The 22982-nt window shown below is 37.5% G+C and overlaps 1 protein-coding gene and 1 long non-coding RNA gene across 2 annotated transcripts; one reads left to right on the top strand and one right to left on the bottom strand.

Annotated features, from left to right (window-relative positions):
• Positions 1–2216: 2216 nt before the first annotated feature.
• Positions 2217–2706, bottom strand: LOC110676797. Its single transcript, XR_002500729.1, has 2 exons — positions 2595–2706; positions 2217–2413 (listed from the first exon to the last, which is right to left on the bottom strand). It is a non-coding gene; the product is annotated as an uncharacterized LOC110676797 (long non-coding RNA).
• Positions 2707–2830: 124 nt separating this feature from the next.
• On the top strand, positions 2831–21425 carry LOC5578218 (MOB kinase activator-like 4). The gene is made up of 4 exons (XM_001656811.2): positions 2831–2957; positions 5232–5395; positions 5467–5676; positions 19642–21425. Exons 1-4 carry the CDS (start codon positions 2898–2900, stop codon positions 19874–19876), a joined length of 669 nt encoding a protein of 222 aa, XP_001656861.1. The 5' UTR covers positions 2831–2897; the 3' UTR covers positions 19877–21425.
• The last annotated feature ends 1557 nt before the right edge of the window (positions 21426–22982 follow it).

Consider the following 22982-nt stretch of genomic DNA (forward strand, 5'->3'; position numbering starts at 1 on the left):
AGGAGAGGTTCGTGATGGCATTTGCAGCACCTTTTCTTGAGCTATTTCTGTTGGAGTATGCAATGGTTGTGCCTCGTAAGCAAAGCGGCAACACTGATATGTAGAGAATGGCGAATGACGCATGCGCCGGTAGGGCAGTCGGCGAGCGCGCCAAATAGAAGGAAGAAAGGGAGAATGGAAAGTTTGCCATTCATCCGTAATGTGATGTTCAATCCGTACAGACGTGTTTATAGTAAAGTTCTCTTGCGTACAGTAGTTTATTAGTTGTTTTTTCTTTCCTACCGAAATCCTGGTTCCGCGTTCCGCTTCGGTGACCCTGTTCTGCGTTGTGGTGTGTCCACCTCTGCCCAACAATTTCCACAACAATTTTTCACTTTCAGCGATGGTAACTATATCACCATTTTGTTACATATCAGTGCAAATTCCGGTACGAAGCTGTTGGTCTTCGAATCAACACGAATATTTGAATTTTACTTGAGATTTTTCAGGTTCACATTTTGTTTTTTTTTCCACATGCAACTGAAAAGCGTAAAATTGAATTATACGCAACGACGGTGTGAGTTGACGAATACATAGAGCGCTTGACAATTTGCCAAACTGTTCATTTAATGTAAAATATAGTGAAATGGGCATGTGTTGGTGTGATCCGCAAGAATTAATTAAAACCATTCGACAAATTGTAATGTTATATTGCCACTATTTTGTGCGAACATTCATCCTATATCATTCAACATTATGTGGACAGTTCAATAAACTGTGACTGTTTTGCATATGTAATAAAAAGGATTCTATATAGTTGAAAGCTTCTGTTTTCATATTGTTCAGCAATAAAGCAACAGTTTGGGGTACACTAACCCTTTCAGTTAAGAGAATCGTACGGTTTGGAAAGTAAGTCGAACTGTGATTTTCTATGCGGGTTGGAGGTTATTTGGCAATTTGGAGGTTAAAATCTGTTGGAAATGGCCAGAGTAATACACAAACACGTCTTGCTTTAATAACGGTTTATTTGAGAATAATAAAAATTAACTCCTGTTTGACACCTTCGGTTCCAAGCCTCCTTGATTGGTTGTCAGTGGATCGGCCTACTCCAACACTCCTCCTCGATCTGCTGCTTCCAATCCGCTAGCCACTGCCAGTCTTGTGATTCGAACTCCAGTTAATGGCTTCGTCAAAAGATCTGCCACCATATATTCTGAGGGGCAGTATACAAACTTTACCTCTTTCTTCTCGCTGATGTCTCGAACAAAGTTGTACTTGATAGATATATGCTTTGTTCGATTGCTGAATTTCTCTCCTTCTAACATCTTCAGACAACTCTGATTATCTTCAAAGATTGTCAAGCTTGTTGGTTCATCCAGGTCCATCAGCAACTGCTTGATCCAAAGTGCTTCTTGTGTTGCTTCTGCTAATGCAATGAATTCAGCTTCGGCAGTAGAAAGTGAAACACTTGTTTGTTTACGGCAGCTCCAACTGATAGTTCCGCCATTGAATTTGAAAATTTGTCCGCTATTCGATTTTCTGTCAGTAGAACACTCCGCCCAATCCGCGTCTGCAAAACCGATCAGCCCTACTAATCCGCAGACGATAACCGCTGGTTCCTTTCAGGTAGCGTATGACACGTTTCAGTTCGGTCCAGTCCATCTGTGTCGGCGCACTCGTCTTCCTGCTGAGAATCGATACTGCTGCGGAGATATCTGGTCTTGTGTTGACAGACAGGTAGAGTAGCTGACCTATCACATTCTGATATTCGTGATTATCTGGAAGTGGTTCTCCTTGGTTTTCGAAGTTCTGGTAGTTAGGGTCTAATGGAAACTTCGATTCTTTTGCATCCGTCAGTCCAGCATTGTCCACAACGTGGTTGATGTATTTCCGTTGATTAATGAAAAAATCTCCTTCCGCGTCGCGCTCCACTTCAATGCTGAGGTAGAAACGAATGTCGCCCAAACTGTTGATCTCGAAGTTTTGCTCCAACACCTCCACAAGATTTTTGATCATCCGGTCATCTTCGCTTGCCACGATCAAATCATCGACGTAGACTAACACGTAGCACTTCTTGCCTTTCCTCGTCTTGCTGTATAGGCACGGATCAGCGTCGCACCGCTTGAATCCCTGCTGCTCCAACACCGCGTTCAGTTTTTGATTCCAGGCTCGCGCTGTTTGCTTCAATCCATATAAGCTACGCTTCAGCTAAATGGCCAGAGTAATACGCAAACACGTCTTGCTTTAATAACGGTTTATTTGAGAATAATAAAAATTAACTCCTGTTTGACACCTTCGGTTCCAAGCCTCCTTGATTGGTTTTCAGTGGATCGGCCTACTCCAACAAAATCCCCTCCAAACACTAGCGATTTTGCGGTGGGATGCAAGGGAGGTAATCGCGGCTGTTTATTGCTACCCCAACGTGTCGCTGGTTCTAAAATGTAAACAACCATACAAAATAACGACCAAACAATGGTAAAGGCGTAATCAATTTTCTCGAAAATACCCATTTTGAGAATGCAGCAGAGTTTGCTGATTAAATTGCCAGCAGCGCACTGCAGTAGCACGTAGCAAATTACTGCTTGCAAACAATATTCTTCAAGCGCATTGATTACCTGTAATTTTGCGAATAATGATTTTCACTTTTCCGCGTAAAGCCTTAAAACTGGTTCTGGACTTAGGTTGGCGGCTTTCCAATTTTACTCCCATTTGACAGCCGCCCTCCACCCTTGGTGGGATGTTGACGTTTGATGACGAATGGGGAGAATGTTTTGGTTCAGTGTACCCGCACCCGAGACGACACCTAGTGGTCGTTCCCGGCAGCAACGTGAATGACAAACACAAAGCAAACGCGCAACAAAAAGCACCAAGCTGTCAACAACAGGGCAAAAGAAGGGCGACAAAAGAATTTTCCAATCATGAAGATGGCTGACGGTTCTACGATCCTTCGAAGAAACAGACCCGGAACCAAAGCTAAGGTAGGTTCCATTCGGCATGAAAAGTGATTCCCGCGAAAGTGGAAAGTGTGGCCATTCCGACGAGGTACGAAACAGGCCGAAAATCGTGCGGTTCGGGGCCGAAATCATCGATAGTAGGAGTGCGTCGCGAAAGTGAAGAAAGGCAATGACAATCGATTCGGGCCCCGTTCGTGTGTGTCGTTTTTTCGTTTTTGCTTTCACGCTTTCTTCGGGTGCGGAGGGCCGATGATGATGATTGATGTTGATGACGATTGGGGATGGTGGAGTTCAAGTTCGTCAGGGGTTTAGTGCCAGTTCTGTGGTTTATCGATTATAATTTCTCGCTTATTTTTTTAATTTTTCGCCGAAATGCATTGGTAATCAATTGTATATCAAATTGTTACTGATTAAACGAATGGATTTACATGATAATAAATCTTCTTGCTGTTTAGTGAAGTACCTATAAGGGCTTATTCACAAATTTCATAAAGCTGAAGGGGGTGGGTGGGTATTAGCCTGGGACACGGTTATATGAAAAATTTAGATTCTCGCTCCAGTCCACTTTTTGGATTTCATTTAGGTCCCATAACAACTGTGCAAAATTTCAGCTCGATCGGAAAAACTATATTTTAGCGCCAGTCGTTCAAAGTTTGTATGGGATTTACCTGGAAGGGAGAAACCAATACAAAATTTCTGTACGTCATAGTGAGCCGAGATTCCGCTGTCACGAACTGTCACTGTGAGCCCAGATCTCAAACATTGGACTAACATGAAAAAAGCGCGTAACTGATTAAAACACATTTTCGTATTTCTTCAAAAGTGATAAAAATCGAATGAAAATCAATTCATGCACACAACGCAAGTAATGTCACGTGAGCACCATTTAATCTGATTGAACATAAAGCATTGAAAAACGCATCGTTCTACTTTTTCCAATGAAAATGAACATTTAGTGCATAGAAAACTGTGGCCCTTTTTTCATGTTTGTCAGGAAAGCTCGAAGGTGCACAACAAAAGGAAACTACCGATTCTCTCGAAGCCTGCCTTGATTGTTGTTGGCAAGCTGGAGTTATCTTGCAGTTCAAAATAACGTTGTCTTATATTTCGTGTGTAGTATCGGTGCCTCCCTCCCAGGGATTTACTATGGGAAAACTTACTTTTGCAAAGAAAAATCGCCAGATGTCGCCCATTGACCTCTATAAAAATTCTTAACACAGATCTCGATAGGTATTTCTACAATGAACAACATTGCCGAAGACCGCAAAGCAATCCGATGCTTGTGAAACAAGTTATTAAGCATAGACCATTCGGAAATTTTGGCCGATTTTGTTATTATTGTTATTCCTTTACGTGTTAATCAACGTCGCCTTGCCAATAGGTTTTCATTGAATAACTTTTTTCACAAGTGTCGGATTGTTTTGCGGTCTTCGGCAATATTCTTCATCGTAAAAATACCTATCGAGGTCTGTGTTCAGAATTTTTATAGAGGTCAATGGGCGACCTCTGGCGATTTTTCTTTGCAAAAGTAAGTTTTCCCATAGTAAATCCCATACAAACTTTGAACGGCTGGCGCTAAAATATAGCTTCTCCGATCGAGCTGAAATTTTGCACAATTGTTATGGGACCTAAATGCAATCCAAAAAGCGGACTGGAGCGAGAATCTAAATTTTGTCCCACACTAGTGGGTATCCGTCGTGATGTTACGGCTAATACGAAATTTATAAAATGTTCATACAAAAAGTGTCACGAGGAGGTGGGTGGGTGTCAAAAATAACATTTTTTGGCGTTTTGTGAATGAACCCTAAGTAAAGGGAAACCCGAATTTAGTATTTAGTATACCATTTTATTCCACTAGAGTTTGTATCTCTTGACAGATACGACCTCAACTATAAAGCCGTCTTCGGTGTCGTGTAAAAAGACGAAATTACAGTGGCTTTTAGAGCGAGATCATAAATTATTCAAGATTTGTAATTTTATCAAAATAGGTAGAGAACTAGCCATTTGTCAATGGCGCTAAAACTCACCTGAATAAATAATTAAAAATTAAATATTCGGAAGAATGACCTGCAAGTTCTAAGGTATTCTTTAGTCATTCATCAATATTCGTTATAGAGCTTCAAAGGTTACTTTGGTTGAGTGCTTATGAAAGTTTTAAGAATTAGTTTTTCAAAGGCCCCAACACCTCTTTCCGCACAATTTTCAATAATCTTGAGGATTGTTTAACAAAACGTTTTTCCCTTCTATCGTCCGCAATTGCTTTTTTCATTTAACCCATTTCCGTTTTGTTTTCCAAAGGACTTCTCAAACTGGCCCGATGAACCGTTCGAAGAGATGGACAGCACTCTTGCAGTGCAGCAGTACATTCAGCAGATGATCAAGAAGGATCCCTCCAATGTGGAGCAAATCTTGACGATGCCTGACGGGCAAGACGAGGGCGTATGGAAGTATGAACATCTCAGGTAAATTTACATCCCAATCTATATAAAAACGTTGTCTATGGATGACTGGTTGGCTCTTTTGCTCATTGTAGACAATTCTGCATGGAATTGAACGGTTTGGCGGTGCGGCTACAGACGCAGTGTTTTCCCGCCACCTGCAACCAGATGACGGCGACCGAGCAGTGGATCTTCCTGTGCGCGGCGCACAAAACGCCAAAAGAATGTCCGGCGATTGACTACACTCGTCACACGCTGGATGGGGCCGCTTGCCTTCTCAATAGCAATAAATATTTTCCCAGCAGGTAAGTTTCTTTGATTGTGATAGGAATGATTATTAACATCAAACGAAAACCGTCTGAAATAATTATATACATAGCTTTTTACGAGTCACAAGCTAGCTCTTTTATGGCTACCACAATGTAGCTCGCTCTCTGATTGGGATCGAACGGTCTAATGTTTGGCTTAGGTCCGTTAGCGAACGTTCGATCCCTACCAGAAAGCGGGCTCTTAAGTGAAACAACGTAACAAAAATGACATTTTTGCGTGTCTCAACGATTAAATTATGTGTCTCTAGGGGATTTTTTTTATTATCGTACAAATTGAGCCGAAGGGTCTCAGATTTTCATGAAAATTTTTCCACAGGCAGGGCTCATGGATACATGAATAAAATAAAATTGAAAAAAATTCAGGGTCGCCTATTTTTCCGGAAAACTCAGGTGGAAATTTTTTGTTTTCCCTTGACACTACTTACTTTGAAAAATCATAACTCAAGAACGAAGCATCGTAGAAACAAAGTTTTTATATGAAAATTTAAGCAAATTTTCTCAAAAATCCAAAAAAAAATATGAACTGGAAAAAGTTTTCCACAAAACATTTCACGGTGTCTCTGGTAGGAAACATTAATATAAAAAAATCAGTATCGATGAAACACCCACCAAATGAAAGCTTAGGCTTTCCCCTTTCATTTGAGACCGGTTTGAAAATGTTCTATCGGGGGGTCCTGAACATTTTTTTTAGTTAGAGATACGTACCATAGGTGATCTTCTTCCACCAATAGTATGATACAATGAATCGCTTGTACCATATGATGACAACTCAATAGAACCGTAGAAGTCCAAGACAAATATTTCTGGACAAACATTTGAAAAGGGCTGGAGAGGTCTTGAGCCTTTTTTCAGAAACGTTGCTGTTGAGCCCTTTTTAGCTCGCCCATGCAAACTAACACCACTATCAGAAAGATTAGTATTAGCTCTTCCTGATGGTAGTATTGGTAAGTGTGATCGAGTTGAATTGGGCTCAACAGCGTCTTACAAAGACATCGTTTACCTATGTCGATGTGCCCTTTATAAATGTTTGTTCAGATTTCCATAAAACAAGCTTGTTTTTGTTTTAGCAGTGTTGCTGTTCAGTTGATTTTAAATTCAGTAAATAGTAAAATTGTATATCTTTAATCAAAATTTATTCATTGATACAAAACTGAAATGGTTGTAAATAGTATTTAAAATTTTGAATAAAAAAAATGTTCAGAGATTTGAAAGATTTCCAATAAATAACCATTATTTAGATTCAGCTGTATGCTACCGTCTTTAAATTCAAATATATTTCATAAGATATTGCTTTTTACGATTAGTAATAACCAAAGCGTTTGAAAATATTTACTCATGGATCATTACATTACAACTAAATTGGCATCAATGGTAGGGAAATCGGCGCTGCGTTATAACGCTTCATTGCTTAAGTTGTCGCGTTCTAAGGTGGTATAGCGAAAAATTGGTGCTTGTGCCGCGTGATAAGTTTATAAATTCATTGTTTTGGGTCAACATTTTGGTTTGCTGATTAGAGGTATGCCTGTTAATAATTACAATAAATGTATCCCAATTTCACACCTAATAATAAATATATATATATTCACACTACACTCTGTCAGGAGACCTGAAACATGAAACCGAAAACCCATGAAGACAATCGTTCGAAGATTTGCGTATTGTGTTTAAAGAATTTGTGTCTGCAACCGTTATCAGCAATAGTGGTTGATATTATTGAACAGCACATTCTTCAAGACATCAGGATTACAGTCTGTTATTGTCCTACAAAAATATGTCAAGCTTGCACGTTTATTCGTTCAGTAACCAGTTCAAACTTTTGAATATAGCACTGTATAAATATAAATACAGGTCGGACTCGATTATCCGGAGACTCGATTATCCGGTGACTCGATTATCCGGGATTCGATTATCCGGAATTTTAGACTCGATTATCCGGAATTTGGTTTTTGATGTTCTTGTTTTTCAATTTTTATGCATAAATCTGAGAAAATTTGGTATTGCAATATACAAAATGAATGGTTTCGCAGTTTTGAACGTATTTGGGTTTGAAAAAGTGTTTTTTTTTTTAGTGTATGCTTATCAAATTTTTTTTTTCTTTTAAAGACCCCTACTGTTCCTAGAAATAATTTCTGGCTACGACACCGCATCATATGAATAAAACAACAAAAATTAATAATATTTGAGTTCTTTTATCGAAGATTTAAATTTTTTCTTAGTGATTCGATTATCCGGAAGATTCGATTATCCGGAGTGAAATAAAAATCGATACTCCGGATAATCGAGTCCGACCTGTACAATTTAAAACCTACCACTCGAAGCATGTAATGATGTGAGAACAACAATCTCACCAAAACTAAAGGGAAAACGTGGTAGACACAGTAATGCAAAAAGTAAGTGCAAATTGAATTGGTTGGTTGTCGAATCTACACGGTTTACCACCCAACTGAGAATCTTATTCAACATCTGTGCAACCTAAAAAAAGCCCATTTGTTCGCTGATGACTTGTTTTTGATTAAAAAAAATTGATTTGAGCACCAGATGAGCGTTGCAGTTGAGCAGCTGTCTAAGGGGTTTGGATGTTGCAATCGCCCCAAACATCGCTTTCAAAATCAGTAGACCTAACCAATCAGTTCAGGGGTTTTTTAGAGGTAACACATTTGCACTTTAATTTAAATGATAATGCAGAAACTGTAATAACGTAAATGTAAATGCATATAAATGCGTTCAGGGGCCTTCCTTAGCCTTAGTGGTTAGAGTCCGCGGCTACAAAGCAAAGCCATGCTGAAGGTGTCTGGGTTCGATTCCCGGTCGGTCCAGGACTTTTCGTAAAGAAAATTCCTTGACTTCCCTAGGCATAGAGTATCATCGTACCTGCCACACGAGATACGAATGCGAAAATGGCAACATTGGCAAAGAAAGCTCGCAGTTAATAACTGCGGAAGTGCTCATAAGAACACTAAGCTGAGAAACAGGCTCTGTCTCAGTGAGGACGTTAATGCCAAGAAGAAGAACGTTCAGGGGTTAGTTGATTATGTGTGTGTGTGTGTGTGTGTGTGTGTGTGTGTGTGTGTGTGTGTGTGTGTGTGTGTGTGTGTGTGTGTGTGTGTGTGTGTGTGTGTGTGTGTGTGTGTGTGTGTGTGTGTGTGTGTGTGTGTGTGTGTGTGTGTGTGTGTGTGTGTGTTTGTACAATCCACCTCCCACTGACCGGCAGTGCTTTTATGGAAGAAATTTGTTTGCAGCTATTTATTGACACACATTTATGTCTTTATAGATGCAGACAATTTTAGCCCTGGAGATGAAAGGTGATAGCTCTACTGCAATTCCAACGACCCATTTCAAGAATGGCTGTTCATACACACACATTATGAGGTCATTTTCATCACAGCAAGCCCCGCATGAAAACACCCAGATATCAAATGGATATCTAAAATGAGTTCACACTTCCCGAATCGAAAATTAGATTTTCGACCCTGGCACGTATCTAGTGGTTTCAAAAGTTGTATAGTTCAGAACGATCTCACCAGTTTTTATTGTAGTTAATTCCATCGCCATTTTATGTTCACCTCACTATGAACACGATTAACAGCTGACTTTTTTGCTCGCCCTGTAGGAGCGAGGAACACACTTCCTGACAATCGATCGTGACACGCTGACAAACGTAATATATTCTAAGGCTTATATGTTTTGACTATATCCACTATCATCACTTCACAAAGCTATTTCTCTTTTCACATTTTTCGATAGGTGACATAGCACCCCCATCCGTTTCCATATTTCACCATCCGAATCTTAAATCGCGAAAACGAAACAAAACGTGACAGCGAATTCAAAACGCAGCCGCCCGCGCGCACAGCTTGCTGCGATCTTTCAGGGGTTAGTTGATTATGTGACGTCCAAAAGGGGGAGTTGGCCTGGGCAGTTCGATCTGCAAGCGATGGAGAAGGGTCCTTTAATCATTTACCCTGTCGATTTTGGAGCATAATTCTGTCGTCATCGGGACTCAAGGCCGATGTAAGGATACTGGCGTAAAAATACTGTTGCTGTTTGCTGTTGCTTCTGGCGTTCCAGAAAAATATGGCAATATTAAGAAAATGTGGAAGACACTGTTGCTTTTGAATAACTTTAGGTGCTCCATTGCTGGAGATTTGAAAATCGTCAATCTGTTTTTCGTAATAATGGGAGGTAGTTCAACATTTCCTTGCCCATACTGTACCACACAAAAAAGATTTATACAATTTAGCTGGTCATCCACGAATACTTTGTCATATACGCGTCCGAGAAATGGAAAAGTCTCGGCTCGGACCATAAACTGGCGAAGCAGTTCTTCAATTGTATTTACTATCCACTGCTCCAAATTGATCCAAATAATGTCGAGGAATGGGTAAGCATCAACAGTTTGATTGTGTGATTCATAAAGATGACCTTAAAATAATTCTTTTATCACAGGTGAGGATCATCAGTTGCCAACGCCACAACAAAAGTGGATTCACCAGATGAAACTGTCAGCTTTTGAAAAATCGGCATGTTTTGGAAGTGTAATGGGATCTAAGTTTGCTAGCAATTGTAATTTATCGTACTGTTCTGTAAATTATCTCTTTCAAATGAAAAAATGTGTTTCAGGCGCTTGATCATTCTGATCAGGTACATAAAAGTTGTTTTCAAACGAGTCTGGATGATGATTTTGCAGAAAAGTTAAGGACTTTTCAAAAAACGTGGATTGCTTACCCAATAGCTCGAAGTTCCATATTTCCGCTATCATATCCTGGAATTTTGTGAAACCACAGGAAGTGGGTTGAGCAAATACGGGAAACAAGCCAGTGAAACCGTGCATTTCGATTTTCTAGTTGCTTGGAATCATGTTAAGGTTCCGGAGAAGTCCGAAGCATATGATCGACAGCTTCTTTGAGCTGTAGTAATGTACAATAGTGAGCATTTGTAAGCCGTATTATCCGTATTTACTTTATCGATATGTCGTGTATATAATTGGGCTAAATAGAATGGTATAATGCTAAATCTAAATCCTTTTTATTAATTGGTTAACTATTCGTAGTACAATTTCTCATGGCTACCTAGATAAGCATGAAAGAAAATGACTGTGTGAACCATAATTAAGAAATCAGTACTGAAAAAACGGCATTGTACTGTTTTGAAAAAAATGTTCAGGACCCCCCGATAGAACATTTCCAAAGAGGTCTCAAATGAAAGGGGAAAGCCTAAGCTTTCATTTGGTGGATGTTTTAGCGATACTGATTTTTTTATATTAATGTTGTTCTACCAGAGACACCGTGTTTTCACCGTTGGGAAAATTCATAGAGAAAACCCGGAAAAACTATGCCCGAACTCGTGGAAAATTTTCAAAAAAATATTTTCGAGAAGGTAATTTTATAAGCTTTAATAACTGAAATTTTTGGAATGCACTTTTTTTTCGTTTTTGAGTTATGGCCAATTTTGTGAAAAATGTCCAGATGTGCCATATAAGACTTTTCTTTGAAAAATCATAACTCAAGAACGAAACATTGTAGAAACAAAGTTTTTATATGAAAATTTAAGCAAATTTTCTCAGAAATCCAAAAAAAAATGAACTGGAAAAAGTTTTCCACGAAATTTTCCACCGTTAGGGAAATTCATAAAGAAAAGCTGGAAAATCTATGCCCGAACTCGCGGAAAATTTTTATTAAAATATTTTTGAGAAGGAAACTATAAACTTCAATTCTAGTATTTTTTAGGATGTACTTTATTTTTTGTTCCTGAGTTATGGTCAATTTTGTGAAAAATGACCATATTAGCCTTTTCTTTGAAAACCCATATTTCAATCGAAGCATCAGAAAAACAAGGTTTTTTATCAAAGCAATTGCAAATTTTCTAAAAGATCTGAAAGAAACGATATGGGATTGGTTTTAATGAAGTATAAGTCGGATTGGATTATATTTTTCATGAAGCATTACACCGTTAAGCAAAGCTGAAAAAACTGTTTCTTTTCCATTCCAAGGGATTCTTTCTTTTCTATGGAACAAATAAGATTCTTTTTATATTTTTCTTTAATTTTATTTATTCAAATATTCAGTACATAACTTACATTTTATCTTAAATTTTATCTTAAAACTATCTATTTTTTCAACCGGGAAGATTGCCTTTGGTTGCTACCACCAGAAGATTTTCGTTTCTTTGTAGTATTAAGAACAAAGCATACTGTATTTTCTTGGTTTTCATGTGCATCTGAGAATTCACTCGCAAAAATGCTTCGTTCGTCTTTTGGAATAAATGAATGATATTTTTTTGTTCCAGGAATTGGAACAAGGTTAGAAAATCTCTCCTGAAGTAATTTTTCAGCCTCTGAATAGTCATTTTCAGTTGCATAGCTGAATTCCCAATCTTTTTTAAATTGGTCTTTCACCTTTTGCGACACAGCCCAGTCAAAAAATTGTTTGGCGTTATTAATTTCCGCTGACTTTCTAATACTAGCATCTCTAGCCATTCGCTTAATATTGCCACCGATACCATCACATGGACCTTTTCCATGTGAGGTTGGGAAAAAGTGCAATTCTGCTCTAATTTTAAAATCATTTTCATGGTTGCATACATTTTTGAAATTTGATTTATTTTTGTACTGCTCTCCGCAACCATCAGAAAGATAAATGATTTTTTCAAGCTCAGGAAATTTATTTTTCAATCTTGAAATTAGTTTTGTTTGAAAAGCATAAACTGATGTCGTGTTATGCTTTTTTATGTCAGCAATTACAACAAAATTTAAGACTTCGATCGAAGATTTGTCTTTGTAATAAATTACAAATGGATGTATTGTTACTTGAGGTCGTATAGAGTAATGGCTTTGAATGGAATCTTGTATCACGCACGAATAATTTTCCGCGAAATCCATCTGGCACATTATTTCTTTGTTTTCAACTAAAGATTCCTTTTTAGCTCTTATAAATTTATTTTGTTTATCTACTTTGAATTGATGCACAAGAAACTTCTCTGTGAGATTTTTCAAGTTTTCTACAAAAACATTTACATTTTCCTCTTTGTTGATAATTTCACAACGAGGAGAAATAATCCAAAAACAATACTTAACTTCTTCAACGTTGTTTTCATCTAAGCGATTGGCAACAAAATCTAATTTCTTTAATTTACAATCATCACAGGACCTCAAGTAACAATCATCTGTACTATCTGGACATATCATTTGACTAGTCAAAAAGGTGTTAAGTTTTTTTTCTGTATTATGAACATCAAAGCAATTAGTTTTTTTCAATGCATCAACCATGAATTTCATATTCTCATGTATCATGCAAACACAAACATTCATGGCCGATGAATCCTTTGTATAAACACATTGTTTTGGTTTAAGTTTCCAGAACGATGTGAATGAGACAGATTCCTGTTCACTCTTACAGGTTTCCAAATATTGTTTATATAAAGTATCCAAAGGGTCAAGCAAAAGGCGTTTTTGAACATTTTGGCGTACTCCATTGGGTAACTTAATAGATATGGTATCTTTCAAACTAGGAAATGGCCGACTGATATCATCCCTTAGGTAAAATTTTGATACTATGTCTTGGACATCTGATCCATGCGAGGGTCGTCCTACTTTTGAGTGTGGTTGAATCCCTAAATTGTATTTTTTGATTCAGTTATAACGTGTTGAGACACGTCAAAATGAGCTTTAACTTTGGCATATGACCAATTCCTAGGAAGTAATTTTAGAAGTTCAATTTGCTTGTCAGGTTCGGCTTTTGTAACAGCTGAGTTCAAATTTAATAAAACGGAATTAAAATCCTCTGTAACATCGACAATATTAGGCGGAAACCAAGTCTTTATTTTACTCAAAATTTGATTGAACATTTCGTCCATAGAAGCATTGCGATAGTTACTACTAGAAGCATCCAAACGTGAAGATTTTACTTGACAAGAAATTTCCAAGAATTTAGCAAGCTCTTGTATTTTTTGTACATTATTTATAGAACCAACTGACTCACCCAAGGAAGGAGTTTCCTTTGGCGACGCCAACGAAGATAGTGGTGAAACTTGTTCCTCAAACGCCATTGCTTCTGGAAGATCCGTTACGAGAGCCTTCTGGTCACCGGTAATGGAGCACTTCACGCAAATTTTCATCTTTTCCATAATCCACCGAACTCCATTCGAATGAAGCTTACTGATGAGGCCTTGGCTGATCGATCGTAGATTTGTTCTTACTGATTTGTGGCCGTCCAGTCCGAAGGGGTTGCAGTATAAAGAATTGTATTCGTAATATTGAACTTTGTCCATTTCAACAGCTTCGGGAAAACTTTTTTCACTTCACAAAAAATAATAACGAGGAATATACAGCTGATAGACAACACTTGCACTTTCTCACTGCTCTTTGTTAGTTTTTGGTAAACTTATGATTCTCAAGCCATTTCAACGCTTTAAACTTGAATTGGTAAATACCTATTTGTCATATTGTCTACCCATTTATTTAACTGTCAATTTTGTAGTTACCAAACAGGAAAAAATTGCCTACATTCTGATCGAAGAAAACTTTGTTTCTATGTAGTTTCGTTCTTAAGAAATTTTGTTTATGAACTTATAAATTTGTAAATATATGGTTCAAACAGCTCATCCTAGCAATATTTGATCATGTTTTAGGAACGAAAAATGAGCGTATTGAAAAATATTGTAGGATTGTGCGAGCGCTTAAATTAACCCCCTCAAATGGTAATTTTTACCGCACAATTTATTTGCGTGTATAAATAGAATAGCTGAGAGTCATATTGAATACACAACGCCACTAAATTTGTGCAAAGTAAGGCGCCGTCCACAAATTACGTAACTCTCAAGGGGGGGTGAGTAGGCTCAAACACAAAATTTATTTTTTTCATACAAAGACCGTTGCGGAGGGGGGTCGAACACGATTCTCTTGATTTGTTCTTATTGCGTATCAATTCTACACGCGGCGATATGTAGGCGAATTCCGGCGGTATTTTCTTCGACGAAAAGACATTTTTCTTGCTGGTGAGTAATGGAAGAATTTTTTTTTTAATTTTAGGACGATGGTTATAGGAAATTAACTGAATTCCATATTTAGCAATCCAAGGTGGCGGCTTCAGGAGTGAAAGAATTGTTGGAAACCCATGCAATATGGGTATTTGCGGAACGGGCACGACGAGGGGATGACGAAAATCGATGTGCGACGCCATTTTGAAATCCAAGATGGCGGCCTCCGGTTTAATAAAATCATTGAAAACCAATGCAATATGTGTATTTTCGGAACCGTCACGATGAGGGGATGACGGAAATCGATGTGCGACGCCATTTTGAAATCCAAAATGGTGGCCTCCGGTATGGCAAAATCTTTTTAAACTCATGCAATACAGGTATGTTCCGGTTTTGTCACGTTCCGATTTCTTTCACAATTTATTCCGTTTTTATCAACATAAAAATATTGAAAATTTTTATTTTTTGGAATGTTTAGAAAGTAAACTAAAGACTTATTTTGAAGCTTTATGTTTTTCAAATGCCTCAGGGTTGAATTTTCGACATTATGGTAGTATTTATCACTTGTAACGTAGGTATTAATTCCTGTACAGGTCGGACTCGATTATCCGGAGTATCGATTTTTTTTCACTCCGGAAAATCTAATCACTGAAAGAAAAATTAAAACTCGCGATAAAAGAACTTAAATATTTTCTTTTTTCGTTATTATATTTGTATGATGCAGTGGCGTATCCAGAAATTATTTTTAGGAACATTAGGGCTCCTGAGAAGAAATTTTTTTTCTCGACGTATGCTGAACCAAGAAACCCTTTTTTCTACCTACGTCCAAAACTGTCAAACCATTCATATTGTATATTGCAATAATAAATTATCTCAAATTTATGAATAAAACTGAAAAATAAGAATATAAAAAAACTAATTCCGGATAATCGAATCTCATAGTCCGGATAATTGAGTCGCCGGATAATCAAGTCTCTGGATAATCGAGTCCGACCTGTACCATTCAATGAGGGGTGCCTTCTTCTCGACTGCTATCCAAACAATCCCAGAATGTTCAAGCTTGACTAGGGCTGCTAGACAAGATCAATACATCTTTCTACAGTCGAGACTTGTTCTGGCCATGTCCTAGCAACAGCTAGGGATTGTAATTACAGTCACATCTCGATATTACGTAACCTCGATATACCGTAATTTTTACCTCGATATAACGTAACTTTGTTCGGCTCCCATTTATTTTTCCATTTTTTATCAACAGCATTATTTGTGATTTCCGTCATCCCCTCATCGTACCCGTTCCGAAAATACTCATATTGCATGGGGTTTCAATGATTTTACCAAACCGGAGGCCACCATCTTTGATTTCAAAATGGCGTCGCACATCGATTTCCGTCATCCTGTCGTCGCACCCATTCCGAAAATATACATATTGCATGGGTTTTCAACGATTTTTTTTAACTTGAGGCCTCCATCTTGGATTTCAAAATGGCGTCGGACATCGATTTCCGTCATCCCCTCGTCGCACCCGTTCCAAAAATACCCATATTGCGTGAGTTTTGAACGATTTTCCTTAACCGGAGGCCTCCATCTTGGATTTCAAAATGGCGTTGGACTTCAATTTAGGTCATTCCCTCATCGTGCCCGTGCTGAAAATACACATATTGAATGGGTTTTCAATGATTTTACCAAACTGGAGGCCACCATCTTAGATTTCAAAATGGCGTCGGACATCGATTTCCGTTATTCCCTCGTCGTGCCCGTTCTGAAAATATCCATGAGAACATACCTTGATTTATTTCTATTAGATTTTTCCCAGTATGCTCAAGATTTTGGTTTCGATTTTTGTATCAATGATAGGATAGATAGGGATAGCTATAGAATTTTGCAGATAGTATGTTTTCCCCAGAGATAGATGATAAAGATATGATGGATCCATCAGTGATGAAAACATGCTGATAGTATTGTCGCACCGCCACGAAACCGGATCGCGCCAGTGAGACTCGCGAGGCGCCTCAACTCGCGCGATTTTGAAATCAGTTTTTAGTGTGGCGCTGCATTCTTACGGGGCCCGAGAAAACAATAATTATAAATAAATGTTGGTCTTGATTTCTACCGGATTCATAATATCTCCATCCGTCTATCAATTGATAGAGGTAATCTAGTCTATCTTTTATCCATATTTTTTCAAGAAGTGATAGTATCCCTATCACTACTCATAGTATCAAAAGATTGACGTGATAATGGTAAATGAGAAGGATAAATAAAACAGACTTCAATGTCCAGGTTGCCGTGAAATATATTTTTGTTTTCAAATTTGGTTTTATAACGTAACTTAATGAATTTCAATCCTTTTTCTTGTGGCGAATTTTCATAAGGGTTTCCTATGTTTATCCATAGTTCAATTTCCTGAGTGTAGTTTGTTTGGCCCAATGTCAATTTTACGTCTCCAATTTGAAGGAAAATAAACAAATTTCAATTATTTGTTCAGAATTTGCAATGTATTCTCATATTTAGCCGAACACATCAAGATAAATTGCGAAATTTGTTCAAAAATAAATGAGGACTTACGCATTTTTGGCCAAATCTCACCCCCAACGACGGTACTTGCACTTTTGTTTTCAAATTCTATCATCAAGTTATTGCCGAGAGAATAAATGGTAACATTAAAAAAAATCCTATTGCGAAGTTCCCGATTTTTTCGGATTCGAATCAAATTCCAAACTTTGCCAGTAAAATTTATTTGCGATCCTTTTATTCTCAGTGTATGACAAAATCAGAATAGGCCCTTTGAAAATCAATTCACTTATGACTTGACACAAAAACATCATGCTCTGATTGATTGTAGAACAACAGGAGTGTTGCCAAAATAGTTCAACTATCAAAAGACGTTTATTTTATATGTTTCTCAGTATATTGAAGATTATTCACTACAATCTTCAAATAAGAAGGTATTGATAGGCTCAATTGTTACCAATGCATGCTTTGTTGCCTAATTCCAATAAATTAATTAGTCATGTTCGTTTTTTTCTGTGAATTTAAATCGTGAATAATAAATACACCACAATTGAATATGATTTTCTGGCAACCTGTTCCCGTAATAAAAAGTGATTGCCGAGGAAATTAAAGTGCATTAATTTTAATTTGTGGTTTAAAACATAAAAATTAAGTATTTTCGAGTGCTTTATATACAAATCAAAAGTTCAATAGTGCATAAGTGGTCGGTTTGTAGCTGTTGTGAAAAAATCGGCATTGGAGCGGAGAATTGGACCTTTTAATGTGGTGAGTTTTTGTAAGCTGTTCTTGTGTTGTTTTATTCGGCAGCTCACGAATGACGATAATTTCATATGCATTTATTTCATTTAACCATAAAACCCATGTTATATAATATTTTTGTGAAAGATGTGATTTACATGGAAGATTATAGTTCAAGGAATATGTTGAGTACAGTGAATTGAACTCTTGTTCCATAGATAAATTTAAACAAGGACGATAAGTTAGTGCTGCCGAAAATACCCTCAGGGTGCCGAAGCCATCATTTACCCTACATCCTAAAAGTTACCAGAATGTTTCGTTCTTGAGTTATGATTTTTCAAATAAAGTCTTATATGGCACATCTGTACATTTTTCACAAAATTGGCCATAACTCAAAAACGAAAAAAAAAGTGCATTCCAAAAATTTCACTGATTAAAGCTTATAAAATTACCTTCTCGAAAATATTTTTTTGAAAATTTTCCACGAGTTCGGGCATAGTTTTTCCGGCTTTTCTTTACGAATTTTCCCAAAGGTGCAAAATTTTGTGGAAAACTTTTTCAAGTTCATATTTTTTTTTTGGATTTTTGAGAAAATTTGCTTAAATTTTCATATAAAAACTTTGTTTCTACGATGCTTCGTTCTTGAGTTATGATTTTTCAAAGTAAGTAGTGTCAAGGGAAAACAAAAAAAATCCTGAGTTTTCCGGAAAAATAGGCGACAATGAATTTTTCTCAATTTTTTTATTCATATATCCATGAGCCCTGCCTGTGGAAAAAGTTTCATGAAAATCTGAGACCCTTCGGCCCAAACCCGTACGGTAATAAAAAAAAATCCCCTCTAGTAGATGTGGGGTCCCTGAATCTGAGGCCGTTCTCAGAAGTGTCTCTGCGCGTCACATGTTTTAGCTATAGGTCGCCAAAGTTGTTTGAAACACTGGTTTAATTGATATTTACATGAAATTTTAAGTAGGTATGATTTATCATTTTTTGTTATCTAATCCAGCAAGCATGCAAAATAGGGCTTAAACTTTCATTTCAAATGTAATTTGGTTGAAATTGCACTAAAAATTGAGTTTAAATCGATTTCTTCAACTTGCTTGGAATCTCCATACAAAACTTTTCGTTTCTCTTATATGGCAAAATACAATTTACTTCTCTAAATCACAAAAAAAAACCTTTTGAGCATCGAAAGTATTACGAATTTAACTTATAAGCATTGTTAATGAAGTTTTGATTCTGTGGCAAATTAAGCAAATAAATTACCATACAAGGTAGGAAACTTGCATGCAAGTTGGCTCATATAAAACTAGAAAAACTAGACGTGCTATGATATTTTTGAAAACGGCAATTAATTCAGAAACCCTCAATTAAGTAAATAGCGATATATTTATGATAATAAATCTTCGAGCTGTTTAGTGATATACCTATAAGGCGGCATCCACAAATTTCGTAACGCCCTAGGGGGAGGGGGGTAGGCTCAAGCGTTACGGCTCATAAAAAATTTAAATTTTCATCCACAAAGCGTTACGAAAGGGGGAGGGGGTCAAAAATTCCAATTTTTGCGTTACGTAATAAATGGACGCTGCCTAAGTAAAAAAAAAACCGAGTCTAGTACACGACATTGAAGACGGCCTTACAGTTGAGCTCGAAATACGCGTATTCGTCAAAGGATGGAATGCAAAATATTCATCTGAGATCTTATCTTTCTGTTGCTTCCAGGGTCTCAATCAAGGAATCATCAGTGTCCAAGCTCGGCTCCGTGTGCCGGCGTGTTTATCGAATTTTCTCGCATGCGTACTACCACCATCGGCGAATATTTAATGAGTTCGAGGAGGAAACGTATCTGTGTTTGCGGTTTACTCACTTCGTCACAAAGTACTCTCTGATGTCGAAAGAAAATCTGATTGTTCCGATTCCGGAAGGAGAATTGACGCCCGGCGAAAGCGAGGCTTAATAAATTGAAACTTTTTACCCCTAAACCTCTACTGCTGTAATGCCCTTTCTGGACTATTGATGGTGATCTAGGACAGAGCGTTTTATTTGTGTAAAGGATTGATTTTCTTTATATTTTTGTTCCAAATATGCAAAAACAACAACCATGTTGAATCTAAGTTAATTTGTTCATTGTCCTTCGAAATGCTTAATAACAGCTTATATTTGAACTTTCATTTCTGTGTTGTAACATTTGAACGTGTCAGCACCAAGATTTTCCTATTTCGATACATCTTATACAGGACAACAGAGCATGCCATGGAAGTTTATAATCAAAGCAAAACATAAGCTGTGTTCAATGACTTTGATCGAACTTGCTCGGGGTTGGTTGTACTAGCTCGTATTTTTTGTCAACAAATAACTGTCAAAGCTACTTCGAGCAACTCCAAGCTGCTTTCTCAATGAACGCTCTTTTTACTCTTTTTACTAATTTACCGGAATTCCACGTGAAAAAAAATTCGCGCACTTAACAATCCGTATCGCTTGGAATTTTGCTTTTTTTTCTTAATGTTTACGTTTTTAAACGTCAAAAACACGAGCTACTGCGAGCTGGTTGAACTAGCTCGGACTCTAGCTTCCAACCTGTTTCGAGCGACTCGGAGTTGGTTGGACTCGGCTCAATGAACACAAACCTGAGCGACTCGAAGTAGGTTGGAGTGGCTCAATGAACACCAAAAGCTGACTCGCAAGTGGTTGCAACCAAGTTCGAGCAGCTCGTTGAACACAGCTATAATTATACTATTTCAATCATTTAATAACCAGGGGGAAACACAAGTTAATGAGAATATGAATATATTGGATCAGCGTCATTCGAAATCTGTATAATCTACTCGACAAAAAAACGTGTAAAATTAAAAGTATTTAACGATTGAACAGTAGTGTAATTTATATAAAAAGTATGTAGACTACAAATATAAAAAAATAAAACAAACAATAACTATCTCTTAAGACGTCGCACCGATCTTCAAAAGGCTGAAGGAAATATTGAAATGTGAACCAGAAAACGATGCGCTAGACCGTGAACAACAACCATCCGTCTTCGGGGTCCTGTGTATTTCATCTATCTAATGCATGCGCACCCTGTTTGTTACATCTACCTATTTTCTGAAACACCCAGCGAATGAATGTTGTGGGGCGAAATAATGTATGATTTCTTTGAAAAAGAAAAAAAATGAGGGAAGAACTAAGCCGCAGTGTTAAAACAATAAGTTCGTAGGATTTTTGGTAGAAGCAAAACAATGTACGTGTCAGTTTTTTAAGCTAATTGAAGTTAAAAGAATCCAAAAAAGGGAAGCATTAATACACGACAATTTATAAGATTCGCAACAGAAAAGAGAATACACAGTGTTTAGTAACTATTATCAGCTAGCTATATCAGTAGCGATTGAAAGAAGACAAATGTTGAAGGAAATCACCGGAGGTAAAAGATGTTTACACCTGAAAGGAGAGATTATGTAATTAAGCCTTGGAAAGGAAAGTCAAATAAAATCATTAGTAATATGATCATTTAATCGTTAGATTACTGTTTGCTATTCAATATCACAGTCTAAAGCAGTTCTCCCCAGTATTCCAGCTAGTGATAACTTCAACAATTTCTGTAAACATTTCTCGAGAAATCATTCAAGTAAATTTTCCATGGATTGAAAAATAAGTCCAAATAAATATTCAACCAACAATTATTCTAGTGAGTCTGCCCTTTTTTCCCATCCATTCTTTAGGTGTACCGAAGTGCGTACATCTAAAGAATGGATGGGAAAAATGGCGGACTTGCTGCAAGAAGAATTCTCTCAGGGAAATGCCTGGACGGATTATTTCAGAAATTCTTATATTGTGGATTTACTTGTATGGATTCGAAGATGCATCCATGGACTTAGCTTGAGTAGGTTCGAAATAAGCGTTCAATCTTAAAAGACATACCAATGCATTTAGGTGACATGAACATCGTTTAACTCAATGCAATTAGGGCTTATTTCATAACGCTATAGGGGGTGGGTGGGTGTTCTCATGACGTTACGGCTCATACAAAATTTGTAAACCTTTCATACAAAAAGCGTTACGAGGGGGTTGGTGGGTGTCAAAAATGGCCATTTTCAGCGTTATGAAATATGTGAATGAACCCTTATTCATAATAAACACACAAAATCGAGGGATGTAGGATGTACCTATTATAAACAAATACGAAGAAAATAAAGAAGGTAATATTTTGAGTTTTTCTTTCTAATGTTTGGAGACGGACTTGGGAGTAGTGTTTGTTCCGTTGAATCTGTTGCATGCTCCTTTGAGAGCGAGTTGCGGAATCCGGATCAATTGTGTCCAATTCGCGTTTTTCCGAAGAAAAAACGAAAACAAAGTGTGCGAGTGAAAAAATAAATCGACGCGACAGTAGTGTTTGATCCGTTGAATCTGTTGCATGCTCCTTTGTGGGTGGACGACGGAATCCGGATCGTGTCCGGTTCGCATAGTAACCGTACTATCGGTATCGATCATTCGTGTATATGTTCACGTATTCATTTAAAAATATATCTTTATCGTTTACCAAAACGAATCCTTTCCCATATCCAAACTCCCAGTGTTTTTTTTTTGTGAAAGTGCAGAGGACTCCTCGGCTTCCATAAAGCAAGTAACACGTCAACATTTCCCTCCCATTCCCAAATTGACCTGCATTCGAACGCAGCCGGCGCCGGTATTGTTTGTTATAATAATGAGAGCACCAGTACTTACACATTGAAGATGTTACTGATCCTGAGTAGTACAGCTGTGTAAGTACGGAGTAGCAACTGCGGGCGGTCAATCATGCTCATACTCAATGTTTGGATACGGACTTGGTGTAGTGGTTAGAATACACGTCTCTGACGCCGAGGACCTGGGATCATGGTATTCGATATATAGTCACTTATGACATAATACAAGCTATAGTGACGGCTTCCTTCGGACGGGGAAGTAAAGCCAACAACAATTGTTGCAATGTATATCTCTTGGTAATAAGTAACACGCAGTGAAACTAAAATAGGTCTGTATTTAATGAAAGCTTTAAGACGAATGAACAAACTCAGATTAAGTCATAGATT

The sequence above is a fragment of the Aedes aegypti genome, chromosome 2 (genome assembly GCF_002204515.2).
Source record: "Aedes aegypti strain LVP_AGWG chromosome 2, AaegL5.0 Primary Assembly, whole genome shotgun sequence".
Taxonomy (NCBI): domain Eukaryota; kingdom Metazoa; phylum Arthropoda; class Insecta; order Diptera; family Culicidae; genus Aedes; species Aedes aegypti.